This window comes from Theropithecus gelada, chromosome 9 (genome assembly GCF_003255815.1).
Source record: "Theropithecus gelada isolate Dixy chromosome 9, Tgel_1.0, whole genome shotgun sequence".
Lineage (NCBI taxonomy): Eukaryota > Metazoa > Chordata > Mammalia > Primates > Cercopithecidae > Theropithecus > Theropithecus gelada.
The window spans coordinates 709,355-727,967 of NC_037677.1; the positions used below are offsets into that span (position 1 = coordinate 709,355).

At 43.6% G+C, this 18,613-nt stretch overlaps 1 protein-coding gene across 1 annotated transcript in view; it reads right to left on the reverse strand.

The window, feature by feature from the left end:
- LARP4B (La ribonucleoprotein domain family member 4B) overlaps positions 1–18,613 on the reverse strand; it is a 116,117-nt gene that overhangs the window by 12,233 nt on the left and 85,271 nt on the right. The window contains exons 8-13 of the mRNA XM_025396035.1: positions 14,693–14,796; positions 9,304–9,414; positions 7,814–7,867; positions 7,518–7,727; positions 3,854–3,960; positions 3,160–3,411 (exon numbers count right to left, since the gene is read on the reverse strand). Coding sequence (XP_025251820.1) covers positions 3,160–3,411; positions 3,854–3,960; positions 7,518–7,727; positions 7,814–7,867; positions 9,304–9,414; positions 14,693–14,796 — 838 coding nt within the window. The remainder of the gene's footprint in view (positions 1–3,159; positions 3,412–3,853; positions 3,961–7,517; positions 7,728–7,813; positions 7,868–9,303; positions 9,415–14,692; positions 14,797–18,613) is intronic.

Sequence of the window (18,613 nt, forward strand, 5' to 3'; positions counted from 1 at the left end):
GGAAATAGCTCCTGGCTTTCTACTGGGGCCTTGCGGAGACTGCAAGCCAGACTATGGGACATGGGTGAGTACTGAGCCACAGGTGGGGCACGAGTCCTGACAACCCACCCTCCTGCAGGAACAGGGGCCTTGGTGCTCCTTGTCCTGGATCCCTGCCTGCGGCCTCACAGGGAGAAAGGGACCTGGGCCTGCATTATGGACAGCCATCCCAACACACACCTGGCTCAGCACCACTCCCTAATAGGGGGTGCTCCGGAAACCCAGGGAGCTGAACGCCCACTCCGCTGTGCCACGATTCAGAACTGGTGGAAAGGTGGGGCTACCATGGCTCATGAACAGAGCTAGGAACGCAACCGGATGAGAGTCCGGAGTGGGACAGGACTCAACTGGCCCTGGGGACCTGGGAGGGGTGTGAGATGGATGGTGCCAGCACCTGCCTGCCCAGAGGCACTGTCCTGAGTGAGGGACAGCAGCCACATGGGAAGAGGACATCCCGCAGGGCTCGGCAGAGGGCATCCCTCCGCCAAAGGCAGCCTGCTCGTCACTACCGGCTGAGACACAGGGGCACCCATCCCTTGGAACACAGTGGTGTCCAGGACACAGACCTGCCTGCCATGGAGTCCTATCCCAGTCACCATCAGTGGGCCCAGTCAACACTCCCCACACCCTCACTGGGCTCCACGTAACCCGTGTCAGACCCAGAAGCCCACCTGCAGCTGCAGAACACGTCAGTGCCCATCATGCAGAGAGCAGGTTGGCCAAGCCAAGGCTCACCGACAGGGCCATGGCGGGTTCCAGCTCAGAAGAGGTAGCAAGGGACCCAGGGTGGTGCCAGCACCACAGAAACACCACTGTGACACCTGCGACTCTGAATACGGTGGTGTGAAGAGACTCTGAAGAGGTGTGCTTCCCCCAAATAACCCTAACAGTAGCTCCACCAAGGCAGCCACTTGGCACTTGGGGCTCCTCATGCCATTCAACCCGGCTGGGCTGTGCCCTGCCATGGCCACCATGCAAGGGTAGGGACGTGTGTCTGGACTCCGGTAAGGGGTTCTCCAGGGTATCTTAGCACTTTGGCCCAATAGAGAAAGTTAATGGAAACAACACAAACCCTCCCAAAAAGGGGAGGTGGAGGCTGCTGGGGATCAGGTTCTCGGGGCAAGCAAGGCCTGGAGCACTCCCTGCGAAACAGAACAAGCTCTTTCTCAACACAGAGGGAAGGAGGACGTTATGAAGATCAGCTCTGGCTTCAGGACCCGTTGCAGAAACAGGCTGCAGGAGCTGCATGCACTTTCCCCGCCCATTGAGCGGTGTACGCTTCCTAAACCACTCCCTGCTGCAGTGCTCAGGTTTCAGGTGGGAGGACAGTTGTCCTCCCTTGGTGGGGAGACAGAGGGTCTCCATTGGTACAAAATCTGCATCTGTTAGGCAAAAGCATAGACTTGTTACCACTGCAGCATTTGCAAGTTTAAGTATTGTTCAAGGGTATCCTGGGTGGAGCACACTCATTAGCAAGCGCTGGACTCTCGGCTTCAAAGCCACCTGTATACACTGTGTGAGGGAGCTGGAATTCAACAAGCCCCACTTTCACTTGCCAGGAAGCTTCTTGTGATGCTCACATGAACAGGGCACACTGAAGGGCACAGGAGGCTGAGGCCAGGGGTCTTGTCCATTTAGTCTGCCTCCTTCCACACCATGCCCACAATTGATGCCCCTCAGAGGGAGCCACATGGCCTTGATGAGTGGGGCTCTGTCCCAAGTCTGAGCCCCAGCTCTGCAGCCCTCCTCCCTCCAAGCTTCTGGGCCTTAAGAACCCCAAACTGAGACCCAGGGCTAGCAACTGCTCCCTGAAGTCAGTGACTCTGCATGACACAGTGGGCCCCTTTTGGCTTTGCATCTCCAAGGCCTGTTAAGCCAGCCTGACGCCATGTTTCCTGTGAGACAGCCCAGTGCCAGCTCTCCTAGACCATGGTGCCTTCCAATGCCACCGCACAATCCCTGCAGCAACTCCTATGTGCTCATTTAATCATTATGGGCAGGAATGAGATGCTTCTGATGCCTCTTCATGTTGAATTCTCACTTCACAGAGCGTGTGCATGGGGGCAGCAGGAAGAGGGGTCTGCACATGAGGCACAGTGCTATACATTTTGTGTACAGAAAACTCAGAAAAAGTTCAGGAATTCAAGTCACTTGTTTGTCACTTATGAAAGGGAAATCCTGACAGTCCTTATCAAGGCAAGGACTGGCCTTATCAACAATGGGCGGGTGCAGTGGCTCACGCCTGTAATCCCAGCACTATGGAAGGCGGAGGCCGGAGGATGGCTCTAGGCCAGGAGTTCAAGACCAGCCTGGGCAACACAGCGAGATCCTGTCTCTACAAAAAATTTAAAAACTAGCCAGGCATGGTGGTGTGCACTGAAGTCCTAGCTATTCAGCAGGCTGAGGCAACAGGATTGCTTGAACCCAGGAGTTCAAGGCTGCAGTGAGCCATGATCGTGCCACTGTACCCCAGCCTGGGCAACAGAGCAAGACCCTGTCTTAAAAACAAACAAAAAACCAACTACAGGACTGACGCCAAAAAAATATTAAAACCAAAAACAGTGGGCAGGAAGCACAACCACGACCCATCCTGGCTAGTCTCAACCCTCCAGTGAGATCAGACCTCAACCCTGATCTGCCTGGTTACCCGCTCCAGGCTCCACCTGCAGTGCCTGGTGCACACCCCGCTGGAGGGCACCAGGCCAGCAGCCATGGGGCAGAGCCTGGACACTGCTCTTGCAGAGGGGCCTGGTGAGCCGGGGATGCTGCCAAGAGGAGACTGCAGGCACATGGGATGAAGTCTATGACTGCTGAGCTCCAATGTTTCTACAGACAATGATCTAAAACATCTACAGTTCTCACCAGATAATGATCTAAAACATCTACAGTTCTCACCAGATAATGATCTAAAACATCTACAGTTCTCACTGAACCATTTCATATTCCAAAAAAGATGAAGCCATTTAAGTCTCAACAATTATATAAAACCCTTTATGTTTATAGCCTTCAATTAGATTTTCTGTGATATACTTAAAGACAATTACAAAACAGACCTAAATTAAAGAATTTTAAAAATATTAGTAGTTTACGATGGTACACAGTGGCTGCTCAACAACTCACCTTCCCCTCCCTAAACCAGGAGAGGATTCAAGACTGCCTGGCTCCACGCGCCCAGGCCCAGCCTCTCTCTTGGCATATGCTGAAGGGTTTTGTATCCGTGTTCTAGTTTGACCTGCTTGCCTTGTTTGTGGACTCCGGACACCATTAATTAATCGATCTGCAGTGAAGTTAAATATTGAAGGACTTTCTAATAACCCAGGTCCTCTCTCCGCACTAGGAATTGCATGCCGCAGATGAGATTTACTAGGATTCCTGTAAATAAAAATGGTTTTATGTGTTCAATTATAAAATGATCAAGGCATGACATAACATGCATACTGATAGGGAATAGCTAAGCTGAAATCTGCTTTCTATTTAATAAAATATAAAAACAGGATTTGGGATGGTTAACTCCTACCACATAGGATAATACAAATCTATTAACAATGTGCCACGATTCTGCTGTTTTTCCGTCCAGGCCCAAATTAAAATCAGGCACACCTGATGTGTACAAGTTGCCCCAGAGCCTCCTCTCAGAGAATCTGAGGCAGGCACCCACGCCAGATGGTAGTGCTTAGTCTTTACAGAATGCAGCTGTGTGCTTCAAGTGGCTCTGTCTGCAAGGAGCAGGATTAGTGATCAAAGCTCTCTCATCCCAGCTCCGGAAGGGCAGTAGCGTAAAGACCAAAAGCACTAGGAACGCCCCGGAACTTGCCTGCTTCGAGGAGGATACTGTCTGAGAGAAGTCAGAGGAGACGCCGCAGGCTTGAACGTTGGAGACGTAAACCCATTTATAAATCCAGTATTTGGAAATGGAGTTACCTAGATTCATTTGAAAACAGACAAGTAAAGAAACCATAAAACAGACTTCAATTTCATTAATACCAACAAATCTGTGGAAACCGACGGCATTTCTTGATGTTGTCAGAGTCATGACTCATGTTGAGACACGTATTTTACAATTTTATCGCCAATGGGTGCTGTTTAGAAGTAGGCTGGAGCTTTTGTGCATCCTTTCAGCCAATCCTTACAACAATCCAGCAAGGAGAACTGACACGTGGAAACTGGCACTGAGGAAAGACGTGGTCAAGAGTGCGTGGGCTCCAACAAGTGTTGTAACCTTTAGCACGTAAGTCTGATACTACCTCCATCGCTGGCAGGAAGTCAACAGGTCTTGATTCCTGATGGCTTTAATACAACTCATCAACGTTCTCAATCTCAGGAGCACCTGCACCTGCACTAACCCTACTGCTGCTCACTCGGCTTGATCCAACCACAGACTGACAGTGCCTTTACTTTACCTCGACACAAGTCCTGCTCTGCAGACCAGGGTATTTTCATATCATCATTATTCCCCAAGTCACAAGGTAAACATGGCATGCAAATATACTAACATAAGAGTCAGAAGAAAATTAGAAAGGGCCACAGAATCCCTAAAAGATCTTAAGCAGTTAAAAATATTGAGCATAGAATTTTAAGTATCGGCCAACTATTTTTAAAATCTAGACACATACAAAAGTAAGATAAAACTTAGTGTTAAAACAGTTCCTTTAAAGAAAAACAAAAAACAAACAAACAAAAAAAAAACCAAGATCAATCACTCTAATTCTCTGGCTTCTGGATCCATGGTTTCCAATACATTCTGAATCACTAACATTTTGCTCCTAATGCTCCTGACGCAGGGCGCTTAGTTCCTGAGGGCCTTACAGTCCACACCCTCAATGTCACTAAAGTGACAGAGATAGGCATAGAGCCCTCACCTCATATGGAGAAAAAGAGAAAGAAAAGGAAAAAAGCAAGTAATTCTCCTTAATTAGAGCTAACTGGAAGATATAACAGAAAAAGAATATTAGAGATAGCTTGGGACCAAAATAAAATCATACAAAAGGCAAGTTAGAATCTCCAATTTGCTATTTGAGAGACTCTATACGCTGTAAGAATCGGATTCTTTAAAAATACATCACACATGGCTGGGCGCGGTGGCTCACGGCTATAACCCCAGCACTTTGGGAGGCCGAGGCGGGCGGATCACTTGGTCAGGAGATGGAGACCATCCTGGCTAACATGGTGAAACCCCGTCTCTACTAAAAATACAAAAAATTAGCCGGGTGCAGTGGCGGGCGCCTATAGTCCCAGCTACTCGGGAGGCCGAGGCAGGAGAATGGCATGAACCCAGGAGGCAGAGCTTGCAATGAGCCGAGATCAGGCCACTGCATTCCAGCCTGGGCGACAGAGCGAGACTCCGTCTCAAAAAAAAAAAAAAAAATACACCACACAGGAGGAGCCGTGGATGCAGACCTAGATCTGAGGCTGTAAATCATGGGAAGAGCAATGAGGACTACTCATTTCAAGCAAGTCATTTTACAGACAGAGCCCTGATATTCCAGTAAATTTGCTCAAGATAAAAAATAAAATTGGTCATATATAAAAAATAAAGTTGATTATTAATGCTATTAACTTCCTATTATTACTTGTTGGGGATTAACAGGCATGACCTCTTCAGTTGCAGAACAAGGGACACACATATTTTAGAGCAAGTAAAAGGCTGCGATGGAGAGCCCCAGTTCCAAGACTCAGAGCAGGACCAGCTGGCTGGCACACACCGCAGTCTGAACATACAACACGAGTCAAGGCCATAAGCTGACCCAGGACCCCAAGGATCCCCAAGAGGGTCAACCATGATTAAAGAAATGGGAGAAGCAACTGCTGCAGGAAGAACTAAAAGGACAAGCACGGCAAGCCACGTGCAGCGATGATTCTTCAACACCCAGAGCCTATGCACTAAAGTCTCTCTGAGGTTCTCTCATGATATGCTTTTGGGAAAAGGAAGTATTCAGCTATGGGTACACTTTTACAGATGTACTACTTCAAAAAACCAGAAACTTTCTTACCATTAGGACTTACTCAAAAGAGACAGACGTAACTTTACCAAAGGTTCTTCTACTGCAGTGGTTCCAGACTCAAGGGGAACTGGGGGCCTCTGAAAATCTCTCCCTGTCCCCGCCTGCAATTCACACGGCCTTAGGAGCTATTTTATAAATGGAGTATGGTTTCATTTCTCTACTTAGAAACCTTAGACAACTTCCCACAAGCACTAGGCCAAAGCCCACAAGCCTCAGGACAGCTAAGCACCTGTGCAGTTAGGCCTGGAAACTTCCAGCTCGCTCCCCAACTCCCTGCCACCTGTCTACGCTTCAGCTCCAACACCCATGAATCCACGACCATCTTCTGTTCATGAAACTTCCTTCTCTTTGATTCCTTCTGAAAAATTCGTACTTAACCCGAAAAGCTCAACCCAGACAACAACACAATCCCTGATAAGCCCTGTTGGTCTGTGTTCTGCCATTCTGTACACATTCTGTACGCGTGTCTCCTTGGCATGTTTGACTTTTCCAGCCTGAGTTGTTTGATGGGCCCATATCTTCACTTTCCATATACAGGCATTTGTTTTCTCGAGTTCACTCTGCTCTGAACCTACCCTCCTTTTCTGCCTGTCAGCAGTGACGTCCCTGCCCATCAGGGTGCCTGGCTCCCAGCCATCCGACCCCGAGGACCACCCAGTCTTCCCTTAGTCCACAGCGAAACCCTGGACATGAACTCTTCAAAGCTACTAACTCAATTTCTGCTTTCTGACCATAACCTTCTATGGATACTACCCTTCAATCTCTCCAATTCCAACTAACCTGCATTGCTACCTCATGCAAACCTCTAGTCCATGAACCCATCTTCACTTCTCAACTAGACTTCAGCTTCAAGGACATGCTCATCCGTGTATTGCTGACTTTTGTGCATCCAATGCCACCAAACTCATGCTAATTCCCACCCAGGACCCACCTGATCTTTCAAGCATCTATAGCAGCACACAAAGATCCAGTACAGACTTATGGATTCCAACCACAGCCTTAACAAAGGCCAAAATCCATAAAAATTAATCATGTCAACCAACTCTAAGGCTGGTGAGAAGTGAGTAAAATAAGGCTGGTGAAAGAGCAGGCCTTCTCCTCGGCCTTGCTGTCAGAAGCCTATTAAACACCTCTTCCTCCTCAGTTAATCCCCCTTGCATTGTCCTCTGTGTAGGGGACACCAGGTACACTACAGCTCTTACAGCCCTCTGTATCTTGCTAAGAGCTGCAGTCAAGAGCTCGGGAGAGGGGAGAGTGGAGAGGGGCTGAGCAAGGATTGTGATCACAGCAATCCAAAGTTCTTTATGCATAAGCTCTGTTCTCAACTAAATTTAAAATCCCCCACATAACTTGAAGGTCTATTTTACTATGTCAGACTGCACACATATCTGGCTTCCTATTAGATGAGGATTTTAATCCTTCAAATTATCTAGCATAGTGTCTACAACATAAATTCCCAGTAAAGAAACGACGTACCAGGGGTGGGTCAAGATAGCTGTGCGTTGCTGACCACGTCTGGGGCGTGATCAGGCTGTACAGGGGGAACTGCTGCTGGGGGCTGTACATGGGAGGGAAGTAGAACGATGTCGCGTAGCGCTGCTGGGCATACAGGTTCACGTCCAGGGGTCTAAATCCATTCTTTGGCAAAAATGTGTTTATAGCTATTGCCTTTGCTTTTATCCGCGCCTGTTTGAAAATATGTAAGTTTCTATTAGAATACTTAGGAACATCAATTTGCAAATAAACAAAGAATAACCAATGGTCTTGCTTACCTTAATTGGTTTTCCTTGAAAAGTTTTGACTTCTTCTCGAAGGTATTTGTAAGCCTAAGGGCAAAATTAAGTACAAAATTCCATTCGATTAACCTTATGAATAAGAGGCACCAATAGTTCACTCAATAGCTCAAATAGGGAAATATATATTTAAATTATAGTGAACAGAACTTAGAATAATGGTTCTTGACACCCCCTGGGTCACAGATCCCTTAAAATAACCTCATAAGAGCTATGGAACGTGTACCCCAAATTCTCACAAACAAGATTTGTACACAATTTTGTAAGTATTAATAGATGCCATAGAAGTCTCCCAAAGACCACTGGCTAAGAACCTTGACCTGGTGGAAAATGATGAATACTGAGTTCCTAGTATTAATCCCAATTTCAGATTAGGAGTATGCAGTTCAGGAAATACCAGACAGGAAGGAAAAGGATTAGGATCATAACATTCTTTACATATCTCCTTGTTCTTCTCCACACTAATTCTACATTAAACCCCTATAAAACCGTGAAGGCCCTGCACCTCTGATACAGTCTCATCCAATCACCTTCGCCACGCAGGCTGGCAGAGCTCACGCTCAGCTCCACAAACATGGTTACTCTATCTTCCGTCCCCCTTTTCCCCGCCATCCAATTCAAACCCATCTTTCAGGTTTCTGTGTTTTCTTTTCTGAACCCCAGATATTGTTTATACCATTTAACACTTTATAATACATGTGTTAGTTTTCCCACAAATAAGATGTTTCCTTCCCTTAAGGGCAGGAAAACTACTAACTCCTTATACTTCCTTACAGAGCTTACTTCTCAATACCATTAAAAGCATCTTCCGGCCGGGCGCGGTGGCTCAAGCCTGTAATCCCAGCACTTTGGGAGGCCGAGACGGGCGGATCATGAGGTCAGGAGATCGAGACCATCCTGGCTAACACAGTGAAACCCCGTCTCTACTAAAATACAAAAAAAAAATTAGCCGGGCGAGGTGGCGGGCGCCTGTACTCCCAGCTACTTGGGAGGCTGAGGCAGGAGAATGGCATGAACCCGGGAGGCGGGGCTTGCAGTGAGCTGAGATCCGGCCATTGCACTCCAGCCTGGGCGACAGAGCGAGACTCCGTCTCAAAAAAAAAAAAAAAAAAAGCATCTTCCAACATACAATGAAGTCTCCTGGGAGATGAAGATTAGGTTCAAATTTCCCCCCAAACACTTTGCAAATAGTAAAACTTTTCTCTGCCCAGACAGAAGAACAAAACTGATTTTCCTAGGTTGCTTAGCTTGCTGTCCTTAGAAAGTAAAATCACATGCTTTTTATATTGCTATAAAAATTATCCATACAAATACACTCATTTAAGTTTCTACAACTTGATTTCCTCTGCAGATTATATTCGAACTTACTATCACAAATAATCTCAATGCCCAAGTTTAGTCCCAACATGCACTAATACTAAAAACTGGTAAACTATGCAATTCATAGGGTGATGGTGGAAAGAACTTACCTGTTGTGCATCAGCTTCTGTTTCAAATGTAATAAACCAATTATCATTATATGCAAATTCACAGTTTATAAATTTTGGTAAATTATCTCCTTTAAATAGTGCTTCTACTTCCTACAGGAAATAGAGATGTTAGAAATTAATTCTCAACAATGCCACTTTTTGTCCTCACCAAAAATTTTTTAACAAATGCATTATCTTAAGGAACTATCCTTAAACAAACTAACATACCATGATGCCTAGTAAATTTCTCTTCCAAAAAGGATGAGGGTTCAGCAGGGCTTCCAGAATCAGAATCACAATGCCATAGAGAAAAACAGTTACACAGCTTACAGCTTCCCCTACTCTCAAGATACCATTAAGCTAAATTAATGTGAAAACTATCATGCCATTTTCTGGGCTGATAATTTCACAACTTTAAAAAATAAAAATAAAAACATTGCTTGGACTTCTGTTTCTGGCCATGATGGACTAGATCTACTCTCCCAGATGACTCAATTTAAAAAACAAAGACAAAATACATGAAGAATGGTTTCAGGCCCTGAACCCCAGCATGTACACAAGTGTGATCCCTGAGAGGGACATGAACGGGGTGTGGGGGGGTTGGTGGCCCTCAGTGCCTGGGCCACAGAGCCCGCAGGGTAAGCCTGAGACGGCCTTCCCCACATCTCCAGCCTGGAAAACAGCTGCCTGAAGGAGGAGAGGGAACAAGCCCAGGGCAGGCTCACCAAGACCAGAATGGTTTGTTTTCCCACTAGCCACCGTGGGAAACTCTCCTAAACCCACAGGATAGCAGGGACAGTGCTCAGAAGGGCACTGCTTCAGCCGTGGGGAAAATGAGCCCTGGAGAAAAGGCTGCTCTGATTCCACCTAACAAGTTGGCTCCAAGTAACTTAACTGCATTTCAAAACAAAGCTCAAGAATATTTATTAGAATACAAAAATATTCAGTAAAGTAAAATTTAAAACGCCAAGCATCTCCTCCAAAATCACAAAGCATGCAAAGAAATAGAAAAATATGACCTATAATGCAAAAGATTAGACCTAGAAATGATAGAGACGATAGACTTAATACACATAAAACGTTTACTGCATGTATATTCCATATCCCATAAAAGGTAAAGACTGAGCATGTTAAACATACATGGAAGATTTTTTAAAAAGATCCAAATCAAACTTCACTGGAGATGAAAAATACACTGTCTGAAATTAAAACTACACTAAATAAAATAAACAGCTGGCTAGACACTTTCTGAAGAAAAGGGCGAAAGGGAGAAGAAAACATTTAACAAAATGGCTTGATAAATTTCAGATACAAGAAGTTTGAAATCTACACCAAAGTATATTGCAATCAACTTGCTTAAAACCAATAGTAAAATCTTCACAGCAGTCAGAGAAAGACTTATTACACACAGAAGGATGATGATAAAAACCACAGAAAACGTATACCAGAAGAGAGAATATCTTTAAAACACAGAAAGGAAAAAACCCCATCAATCCAGAAATCTATATGCAGCAAACACACCTTTCATAAAGGTGAAATAAGATTTTCCCAAACATACTAAAGCTGAAAAAAATTCATCATCGGCAGACCTGTACAAGAGATGCTAAAGGAATATCCAAGCAGAAGGAAAGTCCAGATTGACATAAAGGAATAAGAAGCACTGTAAATGGTAAATACTGAATAAACATAAAACACGTTTTTCTTATTTTTAATCTCTTTTTTAAAATGACTTGTTTAAAGCAAACACAACAACGATGTATTGTGAGGCTTATGACTGTGTAGAATTAAAATGTATGACAACAGCACAGGCCAGAAGTGGAGAATGGGAGAGCATGGCTGTAAATGGGAGGGCATGGCTGTAAATGGGAGGGCATGGCTGTAAATGGGAGAGCATGGCTGTAAGGTCAAGAGGTATGCTGCTCTGTGAATTACACGGACTCTACTACAGTTAGAGGGTCAGCTGGAAAGCCTAAAGAAAGGGGGTCCAATCTTTTGGCTTCCCTGGGCCACACTGGACGTGGAAGAACTGTCTTAGGCCACACGTAAAATACACTAACACCAACGATAGCTGATGAGCTTTTTAAAAAAAAAAAAACAACTCATAATGTTTTAAGAAACTTTGCGCATTTGTGTTGAGCTGCATTCAAAGCCGTCCTGGGCGGCATGCGGCCCACGGGCTGGAGAAGCATGCCCTAAGGCACAACTAAAAAACAGAAACAAAGAGTTATACCTAATAAGTCAAAAAAAGGAGATAAAAATACACATTTAATCCCAAACAAAAGGAAGGAAAAGGGAAAGAAAATAAAGAACAGAAGAGACAAACAGAAAACAAACAGCAAGATGAAGAATTTAAATTTAATCATATCATTACATCATTAACCTCTTAAATGTAGATGGGCTACGCTCTGAATTAAAAGACAGAAACTGGGCCGGGTGAGGAGGTTCATGCCTGTAATCCCAGCACTTTGGGAGGCCAAGGTGGATAGATCACAAGGTCAAAAATCAAGACCATCCTGGCCAACACTGTGAAACTCTGTCTCTACTAAAAGTACAAAAGTAGCTTGGCATGGTTGCGCACGCCTGTAGTCGGAGCTACTTGGGAGGCTGAGGCAGGAGAATCGCTTAAACCCAGGAGGCAGAGGTTGCAGTGAGCTGAGATCACGCCACAGCACTCCAGCCTGGCAACAGAGTGAGACATCATCTCAAAAAAAAAAAAAAAAGACAGAAATTTTCAGATTGGATAAGAAAAGCAAGACCCAATTACACACTGCTCACAAGAAATCCACTTTAAATACGAAAACACAAACGAGTTAAAAGAGGATAGAAAAGACCTACCATACTAATGTCAATCAAGGAATGCTAGAGTGGCTATATCCATACCAGATACCAGAAGAAAAACAGCAACAAGGAAAAACAGGGCCATTCCATAAAAAATTTCTAGCCAGGTACACTTCAAAAAGTACAAAGGAACTTGACAACCAAATGAACTACAAAAAAGGATTCCAGGGATTCTAATGCCCTATGCTGTTGTCCCACCACTGGTAAATGCTTACTGGTTAAAAGACAAAACACATCAACGCAAAAGTCACACTTGACTAATGGTAAATTAGGATTATGACTTTTAAACTCAAACAATAATACTTTCAGGCTACTAGACCATCAGTCTACTAGTGGCAAGAATGGTTGACTCCTCTGCCTCTGGGAAAATCCTATTTTTAAGAAAATCAGAATCAGTATTTAAAATGTATTCATCACTGACAAGCACCTAGTGACATTTAAAGAAGAATTTTCTGGAAACTCCTAGCCTACAGTTCTAAGACCCAGTAGAAGGGCTCTATAAAAATTATACAGAGTCCTTGGGAACTTCTTTTCTTACGTGGATTGTTTTAGGCTACTTATTTTCCTTCCTTTTTTTCCCAACTTTTAATTATCAAAGTTTCCTTTAAACCTTCTCTCTTAAGACCTTCATTGCTCAAGTTTTACAACAGATATAAGGTCAGCAGTTTTGAATAATATAAATATTCCAAAATCAATGTCTACTGCTAAATGCAGAAAATTCTCCTTGGTTAAAGTTTTACAAACATTTCAAGTCTTAAAAATTAGGATCTATGTTTTAAATATTACTTTAAGTTAATACAGATGTCCAAATTACTCATAAGAAATATGCTGGTCCTCAGCTGGGCACGGTGGCTCACACCTGTACTCCCAGCACTTTGGGAGGCCGTAATCCCAGCTACTCGGGAGGCTGAGGCAGGAGAAGTGCTTGAACCCGGGAGGCAGAGGTTGCAGTGAGCCAAGATCACGCCACTGCATGCCAGCCTGGATGACAGAGCAAGACTCTGTCTCCAAAAAAAAAAAAAAAAAAAAAGCAAGAAATATGCTGGTCCTTCATATTCAGACCCTTAATAAAAATAGGAGGAAAAAATTATAATCCAAAATTCTTTTTCTCCACATACTACAATACAGAACTAGTAAAGACAGGCTGAGTTGAACAGAAGGTAAAACTTGCTAGGGTAGGACCATACTTACATGAGAGTAACAGAATTTCTCACGCCAGGCAGAGAACTTTGTTGGAATCCTAACCTTTGTCACATGCTAGTTTTCCTTAAGAAACTCTCACACACACTAACCCACTCGGACTGAAAAGCTAAATTTGGAAGCCTGAGCAGCGATGTCCATTTCCTCGGCAGAGAAGGTGTGTGGAAAGATGCAGTATGAATGACGAGGCGGAAATCACATGAGAGATGAGACCAACGACAAACCCAGGCTTCCTGTGTCCTGCAAGTCCCCAGAGCAGGCAGAGCCCATTTTCTGAGGTAGGATAAACTAAGTTCGCAGCACCTTATACAAAGACTTTGCTTCATGATTTCAAGGTGTAACCATCAGTGTGTTTACTACACAGAGCAACTCAGTTTAGGCATCTGGATAAACGGCAGATTTTACAGCAACATGTAACAGTAGATAGCTTTTCATTACTTTTAAGCTATCAGATACTGTGGTTCCCTAAAATTACTGCCCAAGTCGGGTGAATCATGAGGTCAGGAGTTCGAGACCAGCCTGGCCAAGAGGGCGAAACCCTGTCTCTACTAAAAAATACAAAAATTAGCCAGGCACAGTGGCAGGCGCCTGTAATCCCAGCTACTCGGGAGGCTGAGACAGGAGAATCGCTTGAGCCTGGGAGGCAGGGCTTGAAGTGAGCCGAGATCACGCCACTGCACTCTAGCCTGGGCAACACAGTAACACTCCGTCTCAAAAAAAAAAAAAAAAAAAAAAGGCCTGCCCAAGTTCCCAGTTCTCTAAGAGTGGCTGTGCTGGCTCAGACCAGGTTACCGGTTCTCTAAGAGTGGCTGTGCTGGCTCGGACCAGGTTCCTGGTTCTCTGAGAGTGGCTGTGCTGGCTCGGACCAGGTTACCGGCTCTCTGAGAGTGGCTGTGCTGGCTCGGACCAGGTTACTGGCTCTCTGAGAGTGGCTGTGCTGGCTCGGACCAGGCCACTCTGGTGGCTCAGGGAGTTATTCATGGTGCCCCTTTGACATAAAAATACTTGTTTTGAAAAGTTAGTTATCACAAAAGTGCTTTTTTCTTGATTTGTGGGTTTACTAATCTTATTTTTAAATAAATGTTTAAATGTGTTATTTCTAATTTCTAAATATAGAAACGAATAAACCTTCACTATCTTATTATAAGGAGTCCTGGGATCAAAAGGTTTGGGAATCATTCCCTCCTACTCTGTAACTCAGTGTGTATACACCCTGGGAAAACAGTGTTAATGTAAGTATTCAGTCTAAAAACATACAGCCCAAAAAAACACACAAAAGTAAAAAAAAATCAAAACCAACAAAGACCTTTGGGAAAATGTCCAAGTAACCTTCAGAGGAGAAAGTACTTACTTCCACAGGGGTAGATTCAGGTATTTCACGCAATATTACTATGCAGCGATTCTGATTTGGCCTTACTTTCTCTCCCTTTTCATCCACTTGGACTAAAGGTAAAGCTATAAAGAGAAGAAAAATCAATGGTAAAACAAAAATATTAAAATGTGATATGCCAGTGGAATGTGTTACATTCTATTACTGTATTACTAAATACGCTAAAGAAACTTACAAATAATGGGCAAACTGTCAAAACTTTTGCTAGTCTAACACAATCCAAAGGTTTTAAACCAATCTCACATGTTAGTTTTCAAAACTAAGGAACACGGACATTTAAAATCCTGCAAGAGCCATGATGTATGTAACACTATGAAACAAAGGTTCTAAACAGCTCAAGCACTAAAAGCAGACAAAAATACAGGGTTAATGGCTTTCTCCTTTCCACAAGTACCTAAAGTGAAATAATCTTGTCTTATAACTTGTTTCTGTGTGCCCTTCCTGGCTCCCTGATGATCATCTCTTACCTAACAGTCATGCATTGTTCACATTAGGACACTCATGTGACTGCGGTAATAGACCTAATTCAGATTTTGCCAGTTTTTACATAAATTGTGTTTTGGTGTCACATCTATGAAACTATGCAACGCACAGATTCCAGTTACAGCAAGTAATGATGACAATTAGGGCTCAGAGGTGCCCACTGTCGCAAAGATACAAATTACCAGCATCAAGATGAAAGTGGCAACATCATTACAGGTTCCATCAACAGGAAAAAGGTAACAATGGAATATTATGAAAAAGTTCACGCTAATAAATTACGTGAAACAGAAACATTCCTTAAAAGACATGCCAGGCGCGGTGGCTCAAGCCTGTAATCCCAGCACTTTGGGAGGCCGAGACGGGCGGATCACGAGGTCAGGAGTTCGAGAACATCCTGGCTAACACGGTGAAACCCCGTCTCTACTAAAAATACAAAAAACTAGCCGGGTGAGGTGGCGGCGCCTGTAGTCCCAGCTACTCGGGAGGCTGAGGCAGGAGAATGGCGTAAACCCGGGAGGCGGAGCTTGCAGTGAGCTGAGATCCGGCCACTGCACTCCAGCCTGGGCGACAGAGCGAGACTCCGTCTCAAAAAAAAAAAAAAAAAAAAAGACACAAGCCACGAAAGCTCACTCTACAAGAAAGGTAACTGGGGCATGACTGTAATTTAATTTTTTGTATTTTAATCTGACAAAAGATCATCAAAGACTCATATGCTGAAAACTGCAAAACACTGCCAAGCGAACGTTTTAAAGACCTACATAAAGACATAGTCTGTGCCTGTGGGTTGCAAAACTTAACATTGGTAAAATGGGTAAATTCTTCTCGAGTGAATTTACAGAATCACTGCAATCCCAATAAAAACACCAACAGGACTTTTTGAAAAATTGTAATGATGATTCTAAAATTCATATACAAATGCAAAACATTTAGAAGGGCCACAACAAAGCTGGAGGTTCCATACCTACTTTAAGACTTACTATAACATTACAGTGATTAAGACACTGTAGTGTCAGCATCAAATCAGACAAATAATCAAGGGAATAAAACACACATTCCAGAGATCAACACCCATGTGCACGGGCAGTCAATACAACAAGAGCCCAGACATGTGGGGTGCTGCAACAGATACACACAGGATGCATACCCCACACCACGTGCAAACATCAGCACAAAAAAGATCACAGACTCGAATGTTCAAATGTAAAACATAAAAGTAATAAAAGGAAAACGATTAGAACCTTGGACCAAGCAAAGATTTCTTAGGTACAACACCAAAAGCAAGATCCGTAACAGGAAAAAATTAACAAATTGGACTATAAAAAAATTTCTACTTCTGCTTCTCAAAAGACACTGGTAGAACAAAAACACCAGCTGTACACTGAGAGAGCATATTTGTAAATCACGTGATAAGGACTTGTATCCAGAATACCTGTACTACATATTTCAGTGTACACACATACATCATTGACAATGTGACTGTGAGGCAAAGAAGCATCTTTTCAACAAGCGCTGCTAAACCACTCAGCATCCACAGGCAGAACATTCATCTAGGTGCACACCTGGCACCACCATTCACAAAAATTAAACCCAAATGGATCATGGACCTAAGTGTAAAATGCAAAACCTTAAGTCCTAGAAAACATAGGAGAAAATCTAGAAGACCTTGGGTCTGACAATAACTTCTTAGACACCACACTAAAGACAAGATCCGAAAAAACTTCATTAACATTTAAAACTTCTGCTTTGTGAAAGGCAATGTCAACAAGATGAGAAGCCACTGACTGATGGAAAATAGTTGCAAAAGACACATCTGACAAAGGATTGTTAACATCAAAATGCACAAAAAACTTAAAAACTCAACAAGAAAATGAACAAGATTAAAAAATGGGCAGAAGACCTGGACAGACACTTCACAAAAGATTTACAGAGGGTGAATCTACATATGGCAAAACGCTTCACATCATATGTCACAGAGAATGCAAATTAAGACATCAACGAGATGTCACTGCATACCTATTAGCACGGCAAAAATAAACAACAATGACACCAACAAATGCTGCCGAGGATGTGGAGCAACAGGAACTCCCATTCACTCCCGACGGGAATGCAAAGTGGTTCATCCACACTGGGAGACAGTTTCATGGTTTCTTACAAAACAAATCATATTCGTAGCATATGATCTGGCAATTGTGCTCCTCCGTATTTATCCAAAGGAGCTAAAAACTTATGCCCATGCAAAATCTGTACACAGATGTTTATAGCAACTTTATTCACAACTGCCAAAACCTGGAAGTAATCAAGACGTCCTTCAGTGGGTAGATGGATAAAGAAACTGTGGGACATCCAGACGATGAACTGTTATTCAACACTAAAAAGAAATGACCTATCAAGCCATGAAAAGACATGGAGGAACCTTCAACATATATTGCTAAGTGAAAGAAGCCAATCTGAAAAGGCTACATCCTACAGGATTCCAACCCTAGGACATTCTGGAAAAGGCAAAACTACAGAGGCAGTAAAAAGATCAGTGGCTTCCAGTGATTGGGGGAGGCAGGGATGAACGGGTGGAGCTCAGAGGATGTTTAATTTTTTTTATTATACTTTAAGTTCTAGGGTACATGTGTACAAGGTACAGGTTTGTTATATATGTATACATGTGCCATGTTACATATGTATACATGTGCCATATTGGTTGGTACATATGTATACAGGTGCCATGATGAGTTAATGGGTGCACCCGCTAATTCATCATTTACATTAGGTAGATCTCCTAATGCTAACCCTCCCACCTCCCCCCACCCCACAACAGGCCTTGGTGTCATGTTCCCCTTCCTGTGTCCAAGTGTTCTCATTGTTCAATTCCCACCTATGAGTGAGAACATGCGGTGTTTGGTTTTCTGTCCTTGTGATAGTTTGCTGAGAATGATGGTTTCCAGCTGCATCCATGTCCCTACAAAGGACACGAACTCATCCTTTTTTATGGCTGCATAGTATTCCATGGTGTATATGTGCCACATTTTCTTAATCCAGTCTATCAATGATGGACATTTGGGTTGGTTCCAAGTCTTTGCTATTTCAATAGTGCCGCAATAAACAGACGTGTGCATGTGTCTTTATAGCAGCATGATTTATAATCCTTTGGGTATATACCCAGTAATGGGATGGCTGGGTCAAATGGTATTTCTAGTTCTAGATCCTTGAGGAATTGCCACACTGTCTTCCACAATATGGTTGAACTAGTTTACAGTCCCACCAACAGTGTAAAAATGTTCCTATTTCTCCACATCCTCTCCAGCACCTGCTGTTTCCTGACTTTTTAATGATCGCCATTCTAACTGGTGTGAGATGGTATCTCATTGTGGTTTTGATTTGCATTTCTCTGATGGCAAGTGATGATGA